Raw genomic sequence first — 22005 nt, 5'->3', positions numbered from 1 at the left:
GTGCCCAGGTTCTCCCAGCTTTGGAAGCCCAGGCCCAGACCCCCCACCCTCTCAGGGGTTGCACGGAGCTCCCAAGGAAGGAACAGTGAGATGGTCCAGCCTCACACAGCCTGGTGGGCAGTTAACGATAGCCACAAAGCTCAAGACAAAGACCCTATGAGGTAGCCCTTGACTGCACGTGATGGCTAGACAACACAGGGACTTCTGAGAGTGTCTTGAGCTGAGCAGGCAGGACATTAAACTGGTGAGATTTGAGTTGTGACCTTGCTGTACTCACAGGCTGTGGGGCTTAGGGACAGATGACTCATGATGATGACAGAGTGGCCTGGATCCCTCAGCCAGGAAAGGCTGCCTTTTATTTCACCTTCAGCCTGGCTCACCTGTCACTGCCGAATCCATCCCCGCCGCAGGAGTCTTCCTTCACTTCAAGGACGCAGTCTCATGGAAAGTGAGGATCAGAGGTCTTTTCAGGCTGGAAGGAGATGGAGCAGATTTGGGAAGAGAAACCCAGGATCACACTGTGACGGGGAGCAAGTTTAACTCCAGTTACATGGAGTTTCTGTGTTAGAACAAGACCCTGGCTGGCTGAATCCATGAGATAACAAGAACATTTTCCCCTGAGCTTTCACTCAACTCTCAAAATCATTTGTGATGTTTTCCAGGTAAATTGTTTTCTGCATTCAGTCAACTAATTTTAGTTTGTGGTTGTGTTTGATAGGCTGGTATGCTGGGAAAAATCACTCCAGACATCCAGAATCCAATCAAAATAGATGTGCAGAGAAACACGTGTTTAGGGCTGAAATGAAACTGGAAAATCAGCCAACCCCACTCCTCATTTTACAAATCAGTGGAAGTGATTCCTGGAGCTCACACAGCTAATGAGGGCGAACTTCAGAGCAGACCTTAGTTAACCCTAACTCATAAACAGCGCTTCAAACACTTTGCTTCTTGGGTTTGTTTGTTTGTTTTTTTTTTGGGGGGGGGCTTTGTTTTTTGTTTGACCGTGCCTCAGGCATGGGGGATCTTAGTTTCCTGACCAGACCAGGGATCAAACCAGTGCCCCCTGCAGTGGAAGTGTGGAGTCTTAACCTCTGGACTGCCAGGGACATCCCCTCCAGATATACTACGTAAGAGCTCCTCAGGTTCTTTGTGTGTGTGTGTGTGTGTGTGTGTGTGTGTGTTCATTTTTCTTGTAAAGAATTTACAGAGTGTTTTCTGAGGCATTTGGGGTCAAGCTGGACAGAACTACAAACGTCGAAGCAGCTTTCCCTACACAAGATCAAGGTCACTCATGAAGTCTGTTGCTTGACCCTCTTTCCCATCATAGGAGTTGGGCATTTGGATTGTGCTGAACTGAGTATCCTTCCTCTCCTCCCCCTCCCCTTGTCTTGCTTCCTCCTCCTCCTCCATCCCCGCTCTCTCCTTCTGCCTGATGCTTCCTGCATCACAGTCTGATTTTCTCCAGGTTTGCTGTGCTGTATAGCATGGACCCTGGATTTTGTGCTGATCAGCATATTTCCCTCATTTGCTTCTTCCTTCCTCTCTTCCCACCCCTTTCTGCGCTTTTAGTTTCCAAATTGTGGGCCTATCTAAATTAATGAACTCATTTTTTTCCCTCTATATCAAATGCACAGCAAAATGACTGTATTTCTAAATAGGCCAATAGTACCATGTAGACGCACTCTGAGCCTCCCCGGAGCTATGAAAGCACCATGTTAAGCTCATGAGAACAACATGGGGAAATGAGGGAGCCCCTGTCAAGGCAGAAGGCTTTCTTGATCAATGCATGCCTGGTCCCTCTATTCCCCATGTTGAGTGTGTCTCTACGAAGATGTCAGTGACGAGGATCCATTGTGTGATCAGTATTCCAAGAGGCTGCAGATACAAAATCCTAGACACATTATTTTGTGGGCAGAGCAGGTGTTCTGCCTTGAGTTGTAACATAACCAGTGAGCAATACTTCATGAAATGACCTTTTTTTCAGTTTATTAAAGGGCAAGCATTTCCTGGAAATTCATATATTTTACTGAGCTCTAAATCAAGACTGCATCTACCAGGGTCTTTTCACCATCTCTTGCTCTGACATTGACTTTCATGGACCCAGGCACTGAACCCATTATTCCTTCCTTTCACTCAGGAAGCCCTGTGTTAAAATGTATTTCCTAATGGGGACTGTGTGCTGCGGGCTGCAGTTTCAGCGTCTGTCTCTCTGATGTGACAGAGTGTCGAGCATGGTGCTGAGTCTGTCTGTGTTCCAAGGCCACAGACAACAACCTTTTTGCTGGTGAAAAAGAGGGACAGTCAAGTGATGCTGGGAGATCAGCTCCAACTACCCCCAGATGAACCAGTAAGCCCCCCGGCCCTGGTCAGTAGAAGGATCTTGGGATATGCTTTTATTACTGAGTTGACTTGGTTCTCTGGGTCATGCCTTGACCCTTTCAGGGTGCAGTTTATAACCGGTGCCAATCTGCCTGGAGCTATGAGCAAGCCCAGGTGAACTGTATGTGCCAGGACCAACCTCAGCACTGGCCTTGCCTTCCACCACCTTGTCTTGTTCTTCTCCTCTGCACGTGGCAGGAACAGCTCCTTCTAGCACTGGGTGAGCAGGCATGCTCTGGGGATCTGTCAGGACTTCATGGGGCACTCTAGGGTGGCTCCAGGAGGCAGGAGTGAAAATATCCCAGGGGCTGCTCTGCCCAAAGGTCCCTGGAAAAGTAAATTGGTAAACAGTAAGCATAAGATGGGAGGTAACCTGTCTTCTCTTAACTCTTGTGTAACTCTCTTCCCTTCCCCAGGGGACCTTCCCAACCCAGGGATCGAACCCAGGTCTCCTGCATTGCAGGTGGATTCTTTCTTTACCAGCTGAGCCACCAGGGAAGCCCAAGAATACTGGAGTGGGTAGCCTATCCCTTCTCCAGCGCATCTTCCTGACTCAGAAATTGAAGCGAGGTCTCGTGCATTGCAGGTGGATTATTTACAAACTGAGCTATCAGGGAAGCCCCCGGGCCATAAAAAGACTCAGCAAAAGGTGTCCATAAAAGGAGCTCATCTGCAAACCAGGAAAAGTCCCCTAAGCAGCCCCTGACCATGCTGGGACCCTGATCTCAGCCTTCCAGTCTCCAGGGTAGCACACACGTGACAAACAAAATTCTGTGGCTTAAGCGGCCCAGTCTATGGCAGTTATTTCATCATGTCAGCCTAATCTGACCAACACCCTAGACCTCAGAGAATTCACGACCCGATGGAGACTTCAACTGAGGCCCCAGACTGGGACTGAACTGGTGGCCAGGTGGACGGTCCTTACCGATGAACGCCCCATCCCTGCTCCACAGGCGCACGGTGCGGTCCAGGGAGGATGAGAGCAGAAGCTCTTCTTCTTCTATCAGCTCCAAACTAATGAGATGAAAGGGCAAGGGAGAAGCACTGAGGCTGCCCCAGCAAGAAACGCTCAACGCGTCAATACCCCATTATTTACAGCTGGAATATAGAAGCCAGGTTCATTTCCTGGATTATTCTTGGTACCAGCCTCTCCCTGCCTCCTGCCATGCCACACTCCCTTCAGATGCCCCAACTCCAGTCCCAAGATAGCAGACAAGATATACTGGAAGCATTTCATGGACTGTGGGAACTGATGGGTCTGTGGGAACACCAACGGGTTGGAAAGAAACTTCTGACCAGGGTCCAGGCCCCACGCCAGCACTGACTCCTTTTAACTCCAGTGAAAAAAATCTTAAACATACTAAGTATCTACACTTACACTAAAATAGTGGATCAATTCAAGGAAAACAATCATCATTTATAAGAAAACTTACTTAGGATCTCTTCCTTTACTCTGTGTAGGGAACATAAACATCCAGTTCTCACAGCAGCAGAATTATAGCACTGCTCTTGTCTTCTGGTTAATTCAGAAGGCTTCTGAGAGAATCCATTTACTCAAAGCTGGGAAAAGTATTTTGACTCTGTTATACATTCTTAAACTGTAAAATAGATGGTACTCACAATGTCACCATGCTGATGTGGGCCCGCCAGAATGTCACATCTAAAGCAGAGGAAAGAGCACAGCTGAGTGCGGTGGGAGAGGTCCACCCTGATGGTAGATGCTGGGCAACAGTCACTGCAGGCTGGGGTCGGAGCTGGATGAGGGTCCAGCAGGGAGAGAGGCCCACCCTGATGCTAGACGCTGGGCAACAGCCACTGCAGGTTGGGGTTGGATCTGGATGAGTGTCTAGCAGAGAGAGAGGTACTGGTGTGACAAGTCGCCGGTCTTGCTACATTAATTTGATACAAGTTTATCAAGCATCTACTATGTGCAAGACCCCATGCCAGCTCCAAAGATATATAAAATGGGGCCTGTTCAAGGTCCTCACCCTACAGTTTCCTTTAGCACTTAGGGTTTGGTAAGCCTGCAGGAGTGGGAAAGTAATAAAAGATAATTTTTAATACAGCCTGGTGAAAGCTACGTTCCCAGTACTCAGAGTAAAGACCAATGCAAGGCTAATCACTCTTACTTCTAAATTCCAATTTCTCACACTTTAGCATTTAAACTTCTTCTGTGGTGGAACAGGAAAAAGTGAATAAGGGGAGGTAGGTGAATATTTGCCTCTAAATTGGCTTTATAGAAATATATTTAATGAAATATTATATAGCCATTCAAATATGCTAAGAAAAACCCCTAAATATGCTTATATGTAAAGCTGGCTAAGATACAAAGGAAAAGATGAGTCCTGAAAGTATGTATCGTGGGTGTGTGTGTATGTGCTCCTGTATATATTTTATATATATACACATGCATAGAAACTTTCTGGAAGGAAATTGAAATTCATTAATAGTGTTGCTAGGATGCAGAAAAGTTGGGCTGGGTGATGGAGGAGGTCAGAGAAACAACTACTGCTTTTCATTTTATATTCTATCATGCTGCTTGATTTTTTTTCTAAACATGAGCATTTCTACAACTGTATGAAAGGCTTTTAACACTTTAAACATATTCTGTTATTACCAAAGCATTATATCTCCAGAAAAATTAGAAAAGACATATTTTTAAAAAGAAGATAACCCTGTATGCAAGACAGCAAAAGAGACGCAGATGTATAGAACAGTCTTTTGGACTCTGTGGCGGGGGGGATGATTTGGGAGAATGGCATGGAAACATGTATATTATCATATGTGAAACGAATCACCAGTCCAGGTTCAATTCATGACACAGGATGCTTGGGGCTGGTGCACTGGGATGACCCAGAGGGATGGGATGGGGAGGGAGGTGGGAGGGGGGTTCAGGATGGGGAACACATGTACACTCATGGCGGATTCATGTCAATGTATGGCAAAACCAATACAATATTCTAAAGTAATTAGCCTCCAATTAAAATAAATAAATTTATATTTAAAAAAAGAAAATAAAAGCATAACTAAAACCTCAGTGCGGGCTTCCCTTGTGGCTCAGCTGGTAAATAATCTGCCTGTGGGAGACCTGGGTACAATCCCTGGGTTGGGAAGATTCCCTGGAGAAGGGAAAGGGTACCCACTCCAGTATTCCTGCCTTGAGAATTCTGTGGACTGTATAGTCCATGGGGTCACAAAGAGTTGGACACCGCTGAGTGACTTTCACTTTTCAAAACCTCATGTACAAAGAGGTAAGGATTTGTTACATCCTTGATGTATATTTTTCCAGACTTTCAATCTTCCGTATATGTCTTCATTTTAACAAGGGTTGCATTATTGTTTTGTGACCTAATTTTTCACTGAACAATTTTGTCATGAATAGTCTCCCTATAAATACATTTTCATATATGGCATCTTTACACAATAAACTCAATGATATTTCAATGTGTTATATTCTATACCATCACATATTTAATTATTCCCCTTACACTGGACAGTTTGGTTTCTCTATTATTTTCTTCTGCCTCTCTTATAGACAATATGCTGATTCACAACCTTATAACTAAGTCTTTGTTTATACTTCTTACTGTTTTTTTTGGCCAAATCCTTAGAAGTAGAATTGCTGGTTCAAAGCTTTAATGCACATTGTTAACTTGCCCTTTACGCCCTTCGGACAGTATATACCAACTCACCCTCCATCCAAGAGCATGAGTGCCATTTTCCTCTCACCTTGCCAATATTGAATACTTCCATGAAAATGTTTTTCTCTAGAAAAACATTAAATTTTATTTAATCTAATATTTAACTAAAACTAAAGCAATGCTCACCATAGCATCTCACATGGAGAGCTCATGCCTACTTGTGGGAGGCTGCAGCTCCTGTCCCTGCAGGCTGTACTCCTCAATGTCATAGACGTGCACAAAGCCGCACTGGTCAGCCACGTAGGCACAGGCATCTCCCGCTGTCACCACCATGCTGCTGACCAGGGCTTTGTCTCTAGACTGAAGACACGTACACACAGGGATCATTACACACACACACACACACACACACACACAGGGTCCATCACAGACAGACACACAGATACATGCACGCACACACACACATAGAGGGCTCATTACATACACACACATGCACACGCACAGAGTCCATCACATATACACACAGACACACACAGGGTCCATCACAGACAGACACACAGACACATGCACACACACACATAGAGGGCCCATTACATACACACACACACACATGCACAGAGTCCATCACATATACACAGAGACACCCCAGGGTCCATCACAGACAGACACACAGATACATGCACACACACACATAGAGGGCCCATTACATACACACACAGGCACACGCACAGAGTCCATCACATATACACACAGACACACACAGGGTCCATCACAGACAGACAGACAGACACACACACACAGGGTCCATCACAGACACACACACACACACACACACAGGGTCCATCAGCAGTAAAGCTTACCTGTCAGACAATAGCAAGTGAAATACATTCTCCTTAATGAGAGAGACACTAGTTTTTTGACACAGGCTAGTGTCAAAAACGGCAACCCACGCCAGTATTCTTGCCTGGAGAATCCCATGGACGGAGAAGCCTGGTGAGCTACAGTCCATGGGGTCGCAAAGAGTCGGACACAACTGAGCGAGCAACTTAAGGGTCAAAAAACAAACCAACCCAAACATAAGGTATAGAATTTATTTCCAACCCACTACCCAACTTACAGGAGCGAAGTTTGCAATGGGACGGGCCTCACCGAACAGCCTCCAGAAGGTGACAGAACCTGGGAGGAGGGAAGCAGAAGGGAGGGCCTTTGGGTGTTGGTGCTTTGCAGTTCTGGAGCTTCTGGTCAGAGTCTGGGAGTCTCTGTTGAGAGGCACCGTAGTCTCAGGACTCTAGGGTGGTGCCTGGGTTGCTTGGCTTAATCTGACCAGCTGAATGATCAATCTGTGTGTATCTGGGGAAGGGGCTCCTCTTGGAGGCTTTGGATTAAATGTCTCAATAGCCTCTCCCTTCTCCACTATTCCAGGCAGCCTTCCTGACAGAGGAGGCTTCCTTGGGCTGTGGAGGTGAGATATGGACGTTTGTGCTATGGTGACAATTAATGTGTGTGTATATGTGTGCACACAGGCACTTGTGTGTGTAGGCACATCTTTTAAACACATTATGGGACTTGCCTAGTCGAAGGAATTCTCTGGGACCTCTTTTGGCCTGACAGTCACAATTCTTGAGTGCTTTGCCGGTGGGTGTTCACAATAAGCCTGTGAAGTGGGAACCCTGTGCATACCTCTTCGCCTCAGGAACTCCCTAAATCACAGACTGTGGGATCCTCCTCTTCTCTCAGGGGAGGGGGTCCTGTGCTGCTGACAGGTAAAGCAGAAGCAAGGGATGCCCAGGGTGGAGGGCGCCTGGTGCCAACAGGCCAGAAGCTTCAGGGCTGGGCCAAGGTCGGGCATCGGGAGGAGGCGGTCCCCTTGAGAGTGGCAGCCGAGTGGGGAGGCAGTCTCCTTCTCTAGTGAGGAGACTGCAAACAACCGAATGCCCTGGGGCCTGGGCTCTTGCAATCAGAATAACACAGGTGGCTGCTTCTAACTCACTGTTTAAAATAAAATTCCTGTGCTTTGGAGCAGGACACTGGCCCACTTCTTACAGTTCACTGAAGCCAGAGGTCCTGTCATCTATGTGACATCACCAAGCTAGTTAGTGGTGGAAGTGGCCTCAGGAAATGTCCTCTACCCCAGGAGTCCCCAGCCTCCGGGATCTAATGCCTGATGGAGCTGATGTAACAATAATAGAAGTAAACTGCACAATAAATCATCCTGAAACCATCTCCTACCTCCCAGTCTATGGAAAAACTGTCTTCCACAAAACCGGTCCCTGGTGCCAAAACAGGCTGGGTATGACTGCATCCCTGCAGGCTGACCCTCATCACACGACTCTCAGCTCTTTTCTCAGGCCTCCCGTGGGTGCTGTGGCAGTCTGCCCCTCCCTGGCTAAATAAACATTTGATGTTTATTTAACCTCACTAAATGACATCCTTTGAGCCCTATGTCCCTGCAGGAATCACCAGAGGCCTCTGTGGAGGCAGCAGGCAGGGAGACTCAACTGGGAGGAAGCTGCCCTCCCCCAGCTGGAAGGCTAGGCTGAGTCGGCCAGGGAGTGCCTGGCGAGTCCTGAATGCCTGGGGGGTCCTTCCTCTTGGAACCCGGGCCTGCAGTGGCCACTTCTTAGAGACGAGCCGACGGCCAGTGTGGGCTCCATTCTCACCTCGGGGCCTGTTGGCCATCAGCGAAGCAGAGGCTGATTCCAAGTTGGCTGCCCGAGTCTTGAGGAAGGCGAGGCAGGAGACACTTCTTTCTGGGCCTGGAGACAAGGAGAGGGCTTTGGTTGTGCTCCTCATGCAGCTCCCAGCTCTCCTCTCGTCCTCTCTGGTGATTGCCCCGGGGCCCCAGAGTCTCAGAGCTGCCCCTGGACCTGGGTTGAAGCGGTCGAGGCATACACAAGAGCACAGTTGGCCTCGCTGGTTGAGAAGCAGCCCAGCCTGGCTGGGGGGTAAAGTCAGATGTGAAGGCAATCCAGGGCACCCTGCATTGCCCCAGGACCCTAGGGCTTTTAGAGAGTCAAGGATGGGGAACTTGGTTAGGGCTTGAGGGAGGGGCTGAGAGAGATGGTAGGGCAGTCAGGGGCTTTGCCTGGAGCTCTATGGGTATTTCCTAGGAGGTCCCCACTCTCTAGAATTCCTGGATGGGAATTAGTTGCTGTTCAGTCGCTCGGTCATGTCCAACTCTTTGTGGCCCCCATGGACTGCAGCACACCAGGCTCCTCTGTCCTCCACTGTCTCCCAGGGTGTTGGAATAACTTCTAAACCCACCTCCCTGCTTCCTTGCCATCCACTCCTCCTGCTGGACTTGAAGCACCATCAACACAGGGCTCACATTTGTCTTTTTCCCCACTCATCTCCAATGTCTCCAAGAGCTTAGCATATAGAACTCAAAATTTGCTCTTGCATATAAGTCCTGCAGACCTACTTAGATGCAAACCTCCAAGAACCACAAGAGACATAGCTGTTTGGGTGTTAGGAGATGGGTAGGGAGCTTCTTCATCTCACCCTCCTTGCGTCTGTGGGCTCTGGGGTGACTTGCCTCGACTGGAGGTGAAAGGAAAGTTCTCAATGTAAACAATGGAGTAGGTGCTGGAGTGAAATAAAGAGCTGCTGCTCCCTTGTCTCGGAGAAGGCAATGGCACCCCACTCCAGTACTCTTGCCTGGAAAATCCCATGGATGGAGGAGCCTGGTAGGCTGCAGTCCATGGGGTCGCTAAGGGTCCGACACAACTGAGCGACTTCACTTTCACTTTTCACTTTCATGCATTGGAGAAGGAAATGGCAACCCACTCCAGTGTTCTTGCCTGGAGAATCCCAGGGACGGGGGAGCCTGGTGGGCTGCCGTCTATGGGGTCGCACAGAGTAGGACACAACTGAAGTGACTTAGCAGCAGCAGCTCCCTTGTCTAGCGCCATAGGACACCCACGACCCAGGCTAGTCATTGTTCAACAGCGTTTGTTTGGGCCTGACTCTGAGCTCAGCGCTGTGTTGTGCACTTGGGAAGCCACAGTGGATGTGGCAGACTCAGGCCCGCCCTCAGGTGGACCACGATCACAAGTTGGATTACCCACCTAGAACACATTCTGTGCCAGACCTGGAACTAAGCACGTCTCAGCACCACCGTATTCAGCGATCACAACAATCCTAGTTAGACGTGATCTCTTGATTTTACCAAGCAGTGAGAGTGTGGTTTAGAAAGAACCGCATTGCCTGAGGTCATACAGCTGAGGGGCTGACATTCAAACCCAGATGTGTTTGTATCCAAAGCCCATGCCCTTGATACTGGGCTCTGTGTTTGTCCTTAGGGGGCTGAGGGATGTCCTTGAGGGACTGAAGGTTGTCCCTGGGGGAGCTGAAGGTTCTCAGAGGCAGATGGAGGGCCACCTACATGGTGTCCTCCCTGGTGCCTGGGGCACACAGTCAGTGATTGGGCTAAGGGTCGCCTTACACTCAGGTTATCCGGCTCTTGGGGAATTGACTTACAGGGTGGCGGGAGGGAACATGGTGAGTAGGGGGAGGGGCAGGAAGGATAACCCTCCCTAACTTGCCCACTTCATCTTGGGTGGGGGGCTGCAGAGTCCTGGGATATGGGCATATGTACAGCCTCCCCACTTACCCATGTGTGGGCTCAGGGAGCGTTTCACTTCCCTAAACCTGTTTTCTTCACCTGTGATAGGGAGACAATACTTCCTGTTTCACAGAGTTTCAGTGAAGATTACATTAGAGACTCTATGGGAATTGTGCTCCATGGCTTTGCAGTGGAGGCTGAATGGAGATACTGAACCTAAGGTACTCAGAACACAGGGACACTCAGCAAATGGTAACGGTTATAACGGCTGTTAGTTAAGTCTCTAGCCTCAGTTTCCTCATCTGTGAAAATGGGTCCAAGAACTCCTATCTCTCTGGATCAATGTGAGCACTAAGTGAGATAAAACATTAAAAGCACTCAGGAAAATTACATATAAAATCAAACATGTCATTTATGTAATTATTAACATATTGTTATTATGTTCATTATAATTCTACTATTAAACACTATTTAAATATTATTTTATTAAAATTATATTAAATATTTTGCTATAATAAATATTATTACTTACAAATGAAGTAAATATTATTAGTTTCCCTAAGTAAAAAACCTTAGTCTCTTAGAACCAATAAATGAATTCCTCAAAGAAGCAGGAAACAAAGTCAACACACAAAAAATCAGTTGCATTTGTATACATGACCAAGGAATAATCTGAAAAGTAAATAAGGAAAAAAATTCCATTTTCAATAGCATTAAGAATAACACACTTAGGAATTTACCTAGGAGGTGAAATACTTGTATAATGAAAACTACAAGGCACTGTTGAAAGAAATTAAGACATAAATAAATGGAGACACATCCCATGTTCATAAATTGGAAGAAAATATTGTTAAAATGAGAGTACAACACCAAATGATCTACAGATTCAGTGCAATTTCTATCAAATCCCAAAGACATTTTTGGCAGAAATAGAAAAACTCATTTTAAAATTCACATGGAATTTCAAGGGACCTCCAAATAGCCAAAACAATCTTGAAAAAGAAGAATAAAACTGGGGGCTCTCATACTTCCTGATTTCAAAACTGACTGTACTAAATGTACAGTCATCAAAACAGGGTGGTACTGGTATAAAGACAGATGGGTAGAAAAATGGAATAGAACAGAGAGCCCCAAAATAACCCCCATGTTTTTGGTCAAATGATTTTTGACAAGGGTGTCAAGACCCTTTTCAGTGGAGAAAGGACAGTCTTTTCACTAATGGTGCCAAGAAAACTGGGTATCCACCTGCAAAATAATAAGTCTGGACCCTTAATCTAATGCCATGTGTGAAAATTAACTCAAAATGGATGAAGGACCTAAAGGGAAGACCTACAACAAGATAATTCTTAGAAGAAAACAAAGGAGAAAAGCCTCATGACATTGAACATGGCAATAATTTTTTGGATATGACACCAAAAAACATAGGTAACAAAAGAAAAATATAGACAGAGTGGACTTTATGAAAACTGATCTTTTTCTGCATCAAAAGACACCATCTGTAGAGTAAAAAGACAGCCTGCAGAATGGGAGAGAATATCGGCAGATCATTTGTCTGGTGATGAACTAATATTCTTAGAAGAAGACTTCTAAGAAGCAACGACAAGAAAACAGATTCAAAAATGGGCAGGGGGTGGTTTCCCTGGTGGTCTGGTGATTAAGAATTTGCCTTGCAATGCAGGGGACGTGGGTTCAAGCCCTGGTTGGAGAACTAAGATCCCATGTGCCTTGGAGCAACTAAGCCAGCACACGCTGTAACTGCTGAAGTCTGTACACTCTGGAGCCCGTCTGCCACGACTAGAGAGTCTGTGTGCCGCAATGAAAGATCATGCATGATGAAACTAAGACCCCATGCAGCCAAATCAATTAAATATATATTTTTTAAAAAGGGCAAAAAAACTTGAACAGACATCTTTCCAAAAAAAGATATAAAATAGCCATTAACAGGTGAAAGGATGAGACCACAATGAGATACCACCCCACATCCATTAGGATGACTATTATCGAAGAAACAGAAAACAAGTGTTGGTCAGGATGTGGAGAAATTGGAGCCCTGTACACTGTTGGTGGGAATGTGGAATGGCAGGGCCAATGTGGGAAAACAGTAAGGTGGTTCCTCAGAATATCAAAATAGAATTACCATGAGATCCAGCAGTTCAGTTTCAAGTTTTCTGCCTGCAATGCGGGAGACCTGGGTTTGATCCCTGGGTGGGAAGATCCCCTGGAGAAGGGAACGGCTGGCTACCCACTACAGTATTCTGGTCTGGAGAATTCCACGGACTGTATAGTTCATGGGGTCGCAAAGAGTCGGACACGACTGAGCATCTTTCACTTTCACTTCACTTTTTCCCCAGCAATTCTACTTCAGGGTATATACCCCAAAAAACTGAAAGCAGGATCTTGAAGAGATATTTGTACAACTATGTTCGCAGCAATGTTATTCACAATAGCTAAAATGTAGAAGCGACCCAGCTATCCATCAATGGATGAATGGACAAGCAAACTGTGGCATATATAAATGGTGGGATATTATTTAGTCTTTAAAAGCAAGGAAACAGCAATATGCTACAACATGGATGAACTTTGAGGTCATTATGCTAAGGAAAATAAGCCAGTCACAAAAAGATAAATACTGTATGATTCTATTTCCATGAGTAATCAAAATCATAAAGACAGAAAGTGTAACAGTAGCTGCCAGGGGTTGAAGAGAAGGGAGAAGGGAGAGGCATTATTTGATAGATAAAGACCTTTAGTTTCAAGAAAATTTATGGGGAAGGATGGAGAGTATGATTGCATGACAATATGAATGTATTTAAAACCATTGAACTGTACGCTTAAAAATAGTTAAGATGGTATATATTGTATTATGTATATTCTTCGTGTGTGCTCAGTCACTTCAGTTGTGTCCAACTCTTTGTGACCCCATGGACTATAGCCTGCCAGGCTCGTCTGGCAGGGATTTTCCAGGCAAGAATACTGGAGTGGGTTGCCAGGCCCTCTTTCAGGGGATCTTCCTGACCCAGGGATCAAACCCATGTCTCTTAAATCTCCTACATTGGCAGGCAGGTTCTTTACCACTAACACCACTTAGGAAGCCCACATGTATTCTACTACAATAAGAAAAAGAGAAGAAAAAGTCTTCCAGAGAGCTCACAAATTTCCTGGATTTTAGCCTGGTTGAAATCTCTTGGTCTCTCTCTTTCACTCTCAAATTCTTTCTCTTGGATGTGGGAGAAGACATACAGTTCTCAATATGCATAAGGGAGAATGAAGCTAAAATGTAGAAAAGTTGGCAGAAAGAATGTATTTTCAGCTCATCAGCTTTGCTCACACAATTGCCTTTCTCTCTTAGCTCTCCTTTCCACTGAGAATGACTTCAGAAGACTCGTCCAGATGGTTTTCCAAATAAGACGGCGGTCTCTTAACCAACCCCATGTGAAAAGGACCACCGTGCTTTGTTTTGACCTTCAGGCCGAGCCCGTGCTGCTCTTTTCTGGAAGGCCGCAGGAACTTTCACATCCTTCCACCTAATTTGTGCATTTTTTTGCACTGTTGAAATGTGAATAATTAGGAACTAGGGCTGGCTTTTGCATTTTTGGAGAGAAGAGGAGTTTTTCAAAAACCAATGGCCACATAACTTGAAGCAATAAATGTTGCTGCAAAAAGGGTTTTAAATTAGAACTGCTGGCTGAAAGGTCAACACTGCATTCTTGGCCAGTGACTTAATTCTCAGTTTAATGCAATGAAAATAAACCTTTAGAAGGAAATGCCACCACTTTTTCCCCAAAGATTTTTTAAACTCTTAGGCACTCTCAGAAACAGCTTCACAGAAGGGTCTTTTTTTTTTTATATGCAGCAAAGGGGCTAGAAATAGACAGGATCATAAATCTACAGGTAAGAATTTCTTTTTAATCTCACGGCGTCCAAAGGTTTCGGTTTCTAACCACTGCCCTCCGGAGCGCCTCTCAAGCACAGCAGGCTGACTGCATCACTTTATCCTCATTTAACCTGTTGAGCATCACATCCTGTGCCTGAATTTAGACTGTGAGTCCCTCGGTGTGTACAGCACCAGGTCTCACATGTCTCTCTAGCCTCTGGTACACAACTCCCATGGGCTCCCTTGTGAGCCGTGGGAGCGGCTCACACATATTTTCTGATCCAAGGAGTCACTGGAGATTTTCCTTGGCTACTAAGTCATCACATGTCTAAAGCAGGGATCGTAGTCTGAGGGTCATGGCTCTCTAAGGGTGGGCTGGTTTGGCTTCTGGAGATGCAGGAACTCCCCAGTTTTATGCAAAAATTCCCAGCACTTCTGTCTGTGTCTCCCCTGCTGGGGCCCATGGGTGTGAGGAGTGGGACCTCTGGCTGTTGGCTGATGAGCATCTGCAGATGGCCACTTGGGAAGGATGAAGCTGGACTCTGGACATGGGGAGAGAGCAGTGGTAAGAAGCTGCCTGTGTGGCTCCGGGTTCCTGCCACTTTTACAGTCCAGCAGCACCAGCAATGGAACTGATAGATAAGTGGATCTCCCCACGTGTGTTTTCCACATGGCTCAGGACTCCTGGGGAGAGAGGGTTGCGATTACCAGCCCAAGACCTAGCACTAGGCCTGGCACATAGCAGGAACTTGTCTGTATTCTTTGAATGAATAAGTGAGTGAACGGACCCATGATCACATTAGCAGATAACAGAGAGAGAGCCTTGAAGAACTAGGACCTGTGCAGAAGAATTGGGAAGAGTGCAGTGGGACAGTGGGGAGTTTTGTAGCATACAAGTAATGGGGCTTCTCAGATGGCGCTAGTGGGAAAGAACCTACCTGCCAATGCAGGAGACATAAGAGACGCCCATTCGATCCCTGGGTTGGGAAGATCTGGAGGAGGGCATGGCAACCCACTCCAGTATTCTTGCCTGGAGAATCCCATGGACAGAGGTGATTGGTGTGCTACTGTCTGCGGGGTCACAAAGAGTCGGACATGACTGAAGCACACAAACATGTAATTGACTTACAATGCTATGTTAGTTTCTGGTGTGTGTGAGATGGGCTCTGAGGGACAGGGGCCCAGGGATGTGTACTGAGCTAGCTGAACTCTCAAGCTCCTCCCCACCGCTCCTGCCTTCCCCAGCTCTGAAAATCTCCATCTCACAAGTTAAGACCTGAAACCAGGCCACTCCCTTATAACTGGGAAGCATTCCAGAGATGAGCTCCCTTTAGATAACTTGCCAGGAGCCTGAGCCTGCCGGATTCATGCAGCGTGGCCATGGAGGCCACCCCTACCTTCCCTATCTTCTGTGCCATCAGAGGAGCTGGGGGAATTCAGCTTGCAGAACACATGGCCTGAGATGACATTCCAGATGATAATCCCCCCATCATAACTGGAGGTGGCGAGGAGAGAAGGTGGACAATGAGCCACACAGAGGATGCCTTCCTTGTGCCCATGGTTCTAGGAAAGAGAGAAGGGGACAGAGTGAGAAACCCAATCCCCAGTCACCCACAGCTCACTTGCCTGCATTTGACGCCTGGACAGAGGAGGAAGAGGCGTTCCTCCTGCGGTTACCCCTGGAACCTGGTGGCCCAGCCCAGATCAGCCAGAGAGGAGCTGCATCCTCCTGTGTCAGTTTCATCACCTTCCCCGGGGAAGTGCTACATCTATCAGCTTCCTTACCACCCCCAGTGCTAGCAAGGAGGCTCTTTGCAAGGAGCCCTCTTTGGGGCTGATGTTGATGGAAATGTGACAATGGAACCCAAGCACTGGCCAAGGGGGTCTGGCCTCCCATGAGCCCCAGGTCTAAATTCCAGGGTGTGGAGTCCCTCAGCTCAGTTCCTCCAGGGCTCCCCTCTGCCCCTCAGTGTGGCCTACAAGTACCCTTAGGAACTGGAATTACCTACTCTCCTTGAAAGGAGGATTTGGGTATATGCGTGCTTAAGAAAGACAAGAAACACAACAAAAATGTTTTTGTTTTTCAGACCAGAGCTGCAGAGCTCCAAGAGTGCCTGACTATTCTCCAGCTGAAGGTTGAAAGTTAAAACTTTCTCCCTGGGGTGCAGTTCCATTGTGAAGACAACTTCTCCTGGGACTGTAAATGATATTCTTTCTCCCTTGTCTTCATGTGCTTCCTGCAGAGTGTCCCTTGAGGACCTGTCTGTTATCGGCTAAGATGTTCCTTCTGCCTGAAAGCAGCTGGGAAGGTGATGGGAAGGACACGTGGAGAGAAAGTCAATGACCTTCTCCTCCCAACAGTCTGCCTCCAAATCTCACCTCCTTCTCAGGTCTGTGAGCACTGGTGTCTGGAGATTCTCCCTCCACGGTCCCCACTACTTGTGGAATGCAGTTTCATGCCTTGGATGGCTTTCAGACTCTGGTTTAACTTCCAGCCTCATTTCCCTCCTGTACCTGAATCTTCAGCCGCTCAGACTATTCATAGTCCTTCCAGACAACATGCTTCTCCTGCTTCCAGACAGGCCTCTCCCCATCTCCCTCATCCAGACTGCCTTTTCCTACTTGGCCTCCCAGAAAAATCCTAGTAATCTTTTAATATCCTCCATGATGTTAAAGCAAAATTGGTAGTTCCCATCTCTGGGTTTCTCTAGTATTTCATCCATTATTACATCATCTGTCACATCGTATAATGATTACTTCCTTAGTTTATCTCCTTTCCAGTCTGTGAGACCCTGGGCTGGGAATCACACTTTATTCATGTTTGTATCCTGTGTGCCTACCCACAAAGGACGGCACTATATCCGTGCTTGATAAGTAGGGGTTGAAAGAATTGATAACTGAATGAATAAATATTTGGATGAACTAATACTTCCCTGACTCTTGCATGATTTCTGCCCTTACAGTGGCTGTGGCTTTCCTAGGGACATTTTATGCAAACTCTGTTCTTTCACTTAATAATCACTCATCTGCAAACTTCATAAAGGCAGGGACCATGTGACGACTACTTTGCTCATCATTGCAAGCTCAGTGACCAGCACAGGCTGGGCGCATGTTTGACACATGTTGGTTGAATGAAAGCCTATTAATATAAGCTAGGCACTGAGCTACATCCTGGGAATACAATGGAGAAAGCAGACGAGGTCTGTCTTCATGACTTTGTATTCTAGTGACTTGTGGCTTTTGGAATATTTACAGGGCATAAGGTGGGGTTGGCTGATGGGAAATGCTTGTGCACAGTGACCTTCCTTTCTTAATACTTGTCTTAATGGCTTGACATCCAGACATTTTGTTAAATTTATTTTTAATTGGAGGATAAGTGTTTTACAATGTTGTATCCATCTTTGCTGTACTACAACAACGTGAATCCAGACAGTTTTGAGGGAGATCATTTGGCTCTGGGAAGCTGCAGAAGGTTGGGGGCAGTTTAAGTGCTAATAAGAATTATAAGACGTTCCCTGGTTCTGGGTCCCTAACAAGCCATGGGGCAGCAGGAACGTCATTGCTTAGGTTCCCTGGCCACCCAAGGATGGCATGGTGAATGCTTGTGGTTTTGCACTGGAGCAGAAGCAGGAAGTGGATGCTTCCTTGAAGAAAGTCATCCCCAGCAGGTCCTGGACTGCCACTCTTGCACAATAGGACTCCAGGCTGAATTCAAGGAGAGCTGTGCGGACTTGCTCCTGGGCCTCATGCCCCAAACAGCACAGGCCATCCCTCCTGTGGAGCAGAAGCAGCTGCCTGGAGCTCAGGGCTCCTGGCTCTACTTGGACCCAATCATGAGTCCCACCACACCAGAGGCTCTTGAGATGCTGTGACCACCCTAGGCAGGCCCAGAGGACTCAGGGTGAGCCTCTGGAGGGAATGACATCCCCATCAAGTGCCACTGTTTGGGTTTAGAGTCGGACAGTGGACCAGGGCTCTCCAAGTCATCTTGCCAGTGTGGCTGTGGCTTCCGGAAGTGATGAAAGTCACACGGTGTGTCCTGCATCCAAAGCCAAATAGGAGACGTTATACCAGCAATGAAATGAGCTGCCAACACACTCACAGCTTCAGGGAGAGGTGCTGGCACATTTTACAACCCTACCCCTCACTCCACCAGTGATGTAGATTTTCAAAATGTCAAAGCAAATTCCCCTAGTGCTAGTGGGAATAAAAAGCAATCCACTCCTGACGTTTGGGTGATTGCATTTCAGCAAATCATATGCCAACTGACAAGCTCTCCTTGGATGGTCTGCATAGCTTCACCTCCATAATAAGACCCATAGCTATTGCATGAGCTAAAACAAAAGCCATCAGCCCAGGAATCTATAATACCAAAGGGTGAATTCAATGCCAAGACCTCTCAGGTAGTCATGTTGCAGATTATCTGAGGATGCTGGGCTTAGGCTGTGAAATACAGCATACTTTCAAATGAATAAAGAACTTATAATGTTTAAAGATTTTGGAAATTCAGGACCATCAACATAGCAAGCAAGGGAAATAAAATGCCACAGGTAGATTTAAAATGAAGTTTTAAGTCAGAATTTTCATCTTCCCCTGTCTCTTAATTCCCTTTCCCAACTGTAAGTCATAAAAAAGAATTTTTTCCCCACAGAGATGCTTGGAGATGGCATTTATTTCCTCTTCTCATTTAGAGACGGACTGGGGCACAAAGAAAGAAATGATAACCCACTCCAGCATTCTTGCCTGGAGAATTCCATGGACAGAGGAGCCTGGCAGGATACAGTCCATGGGGTTGCAAAGAGTCGGACACGATTGACTTATTAACACTTTCACAGGGAATAAAGACAAGATGGGAGAGAGAAGGAAGAATTTAAAGAGCCAGAGAGTTGACAGTCTGGTTAACCTTCAATTAGGGGTGAGGGTATCAGAGATGAAGCTGGAAGCCCCTGCAGGGAGAGGGGAGCACAGCCACCTGCACAGAGGGTGAGGAGACCCGCAGGGTGCAAGGAGCTGCAGCTGTGGGGGCTAGCCTGGTTTGGATCCCCGGAGATGTCCTCTCTGCCCCCGAGAGCTTTTATACCCAGGACTTTGTGATATCATGATTTATAATAAGACCCATCTGTTTGGGCTTTGTCCACATTCTGGCACAGAGTTGCTAAAACCTTGCAGTTTCTTGAGTGATGAGACCAGGGAGGCTCCTTGCCCTTTCCCATACCTCACTGTCTTATCTCTTTCATCTGACTGTCCCAGAGTTATATCCATTTGTAGTAAAATGATAATCCATTAAGCAAAGTATTTCTCTAAATTCTGTGTGATGCTCAAGAAAATTAAAATAATCCAAGGAGAGGGTTGTTGAACCTTCTAGTCTATAGGCAGTTGGACAGGACTTGCAGATGGTGTCTGAAGTAGAGGGGCGGGAGTCTTGTGTCTTGGAAGAGGGAACTCTGCCCCATGGAAGCCGATGCTCTCCCCAGGCAGACAGGGTCAGAACCATAGGGTACCAGCTGGTGTTGGAGAATGGCTTGCTGGGAAAACCCCCACACATAGAACTGGATGTGGTGTCATTACACTTCTTCCCATAAAAAAGAACTAAAGAAACTGAAGGAGAAAAACTCAAGTTTTTTAAAGGGAAGAAAGGAGGAAAAATGGGGAGAAAAAGGGGAGAGAAGGAAGGAGGAAACACTTTTTTTCTGTATTACTGCTTGGCTTATACCAGATAGAGGTATAAAGAATTTCTCCAAAAATCTGTTTTTAGAGAGAAAAGATTCAGCAGGGGGTGGGGTGGGGAGATGCATATCGGTTTGAAGCAGGGTTTTGAAACATCATAATTCTGTACGTTTCACTTACAAAGTACACATCTATTCTTCTCTCCCATCCAACTGCTCTGATATACCTAGAACAATAACAGATGGTTATATTTTGATACTTAAGCTTATCATTTGCTTAATTTTTGCATGGAATCAGCACTGTGGCTTGATTTTGCCATGTTCATGTGACAAATGAAGAGAGCAAGAAAGTCACCTCTTCTGTTTTTTTATGAAGAGCAAGATAAAACATGATTTGGTAAATGAGGGTCAGTTTTTTAACTGGCTCCTAAAGGATTAGGAACAGAAACAGGATACTCTGTTGTTCCCAAGGTCTGTTCCATGAGCAGCTGCCTTTCTGAGGATTACTCGGTCCTGAGAGCCTGGCTGAACCATGGAGGCAAGGACGCAAATAGAAATGGATCAAGTACTGCTTTTTAACACTTTCATGTTCAGGAGGGAATTTATCGGATTTTTATTCTTTGACTTATGGCTGCTGAATTTAGCTACTCTAGTTTGTGATTTATTCCTTGATAAAGCATTTGGTGGAAGACGCACTGTTTCCTATCTCTACCTCTAGACCATTATCAAAATGTGAAGAGAATTGTTTCCAATATTCTGGAAGAGATGAGTTGCCTAAATTGCCATCAGGGAGCAACCACAGTTTGGGGAATTCTTTGACACATTTCCTTCTGGAAAATTCCCTTTGCTATCTTTAGTATCCTTCCCTAGGACAAAGTTTGTGTCAAAAAGGATACCCAACCAAATATTCCAAGTTGTCTCTCTTATATTCAAGCTGAATGTAACTCACTTATTTTGGTTCACTTCCAAGTAGGTACAATCACAGACTTCACCTTGGTCTCCATCTAGAAAGATAATATTATCAACTAAGAATCCAAGTACATAAGAGTATAAATAAAGTCCAAGTAAATAAGATAAAAAATTTTTTCTATATTAGCTCTTGAATCAGTTTACACATGTTGGCTCAATCCAACTGATGACTGGGGAAACTTCAACACTTACTTTCTGGTTTTCAGACCACAGTTAGGTGTCTGCGGGGAGCTGGCAGGAGGACCTCCACCCGTGGCAAAGGTCATGAGGAAGGAGGCTCGACATACGCAAAGGTGGGATCGAGCCTCAGGAGTCCCCCTGGAAATTCTCGAGCATCTACCCCCATAACCAGAGCCTGCCTACTTTACTACTTTGTGCTCTCACCTACACCTCTGACTTTACGGGGGGCTGTCCCCCACCACCTCTTTCGGAGAAGGAGTTAACTTAGAGCTCCAGTTAATAAAGCGTGATAGGAGTGTTTCAACCTACAAACTCCTCTGAAGGTTCTCTAGCCTGCCTGACAGGCTTGTCTGGCCACATGTGATTGCTCACAGCCTCCCAACCGTGAGAGGTACGAGATGCTTTAAACCTTCTAAAATCAGGTTCTTTAGAGAAGTTAGAAAACTATTAGTATAAGTATAGTGGGCTGATTAGAAATTGTATTGGTGAAGGGTTTTTCATTTGTTGAGCCAATGTTTACTGCTAAGTCTCCACATCCCCTGCCCTTACACACATTAATGAATATATAGAAGAAATAAGTATTAACCTTTTATATAAATCACATTAGACCTTAAGCTAAGTTAATTCTTTCCTTAACTAAAACCCACTACACCCTCACCCTATAGGAATGTAACTTTATCTGGTACCTTCGGAAGGTGGTGTCTGTTTCAAAAATAATCACCCCTGGAGAAA

General features: G+C 46.1%; 1 protein-coding gene across 1 annotated transcript in view; it reads right to left on the bottom strand.

Annotated features, from left to right (window-relative positions):
- Positions 1–22005, bottom strand: part of LOC102406344 (WD repeat-containing protein 49-like) — a 45015-nt gene that overhangs the window by 5492 nt on the left and 17518 nt on the right. Inside the window, exons 9-19 of the mRNA XM_044926888.1 lie at positions 21074–21122; positions 20306–20351; positions 18439–18497; positions 15856–16022; positions 8681–8776; positions 7138–7196; positions 6239–6380; positions 4000–4039; positions 3305–3393; positions 2536–2706; positions 381–438 (exon numbers count right to left, since the gene is read on the bottom strand). Of these exons, the coding sequence (XP_044782823.1) occupies positions 381–438; positions 2536–2706; positions 3305–3393; positions 4000–4039; positions 6239–6380; positions 7138–7196; positions 8681–8776; positions 15856–16022; positions 18439–18497; positions 20306–20351; positions 21074–21122 (976 nt within the window). The remainder of the gene's footprint in view (positions 1–380; positions 439–2535; positions 2707–3304; positions 3394–3999; positions 4040–6238; positions 6381–7137; positions 7197–8680; positions 8777–15855; positions 16023–18438; positions 18498–20305; positions 20352–21073; positions 21123–22005) is intronic.

Source organism: Bubalus bubalis, chromosome 13, assembly GCF_019923935.1.
Source record: "Bubalus bubalis isolate 160015118507 breed Murrah chromosome 13, NDDB_SH_1, whole genome shotgun sequence".
In the NCBI taxonomy this organism is placed as follows: domain Eukaryota; kingdom Metazoa; phylum Chordata; class Mammalia; order Artiodactyla; family Bovidae; genus Bubalus; species Bubalus bubalis.
The sequence above is the reverse complement of the archived record's forward strand: the minus strand, read 5'-3'. Positions and strand labels throughout refer to the sequence as shown.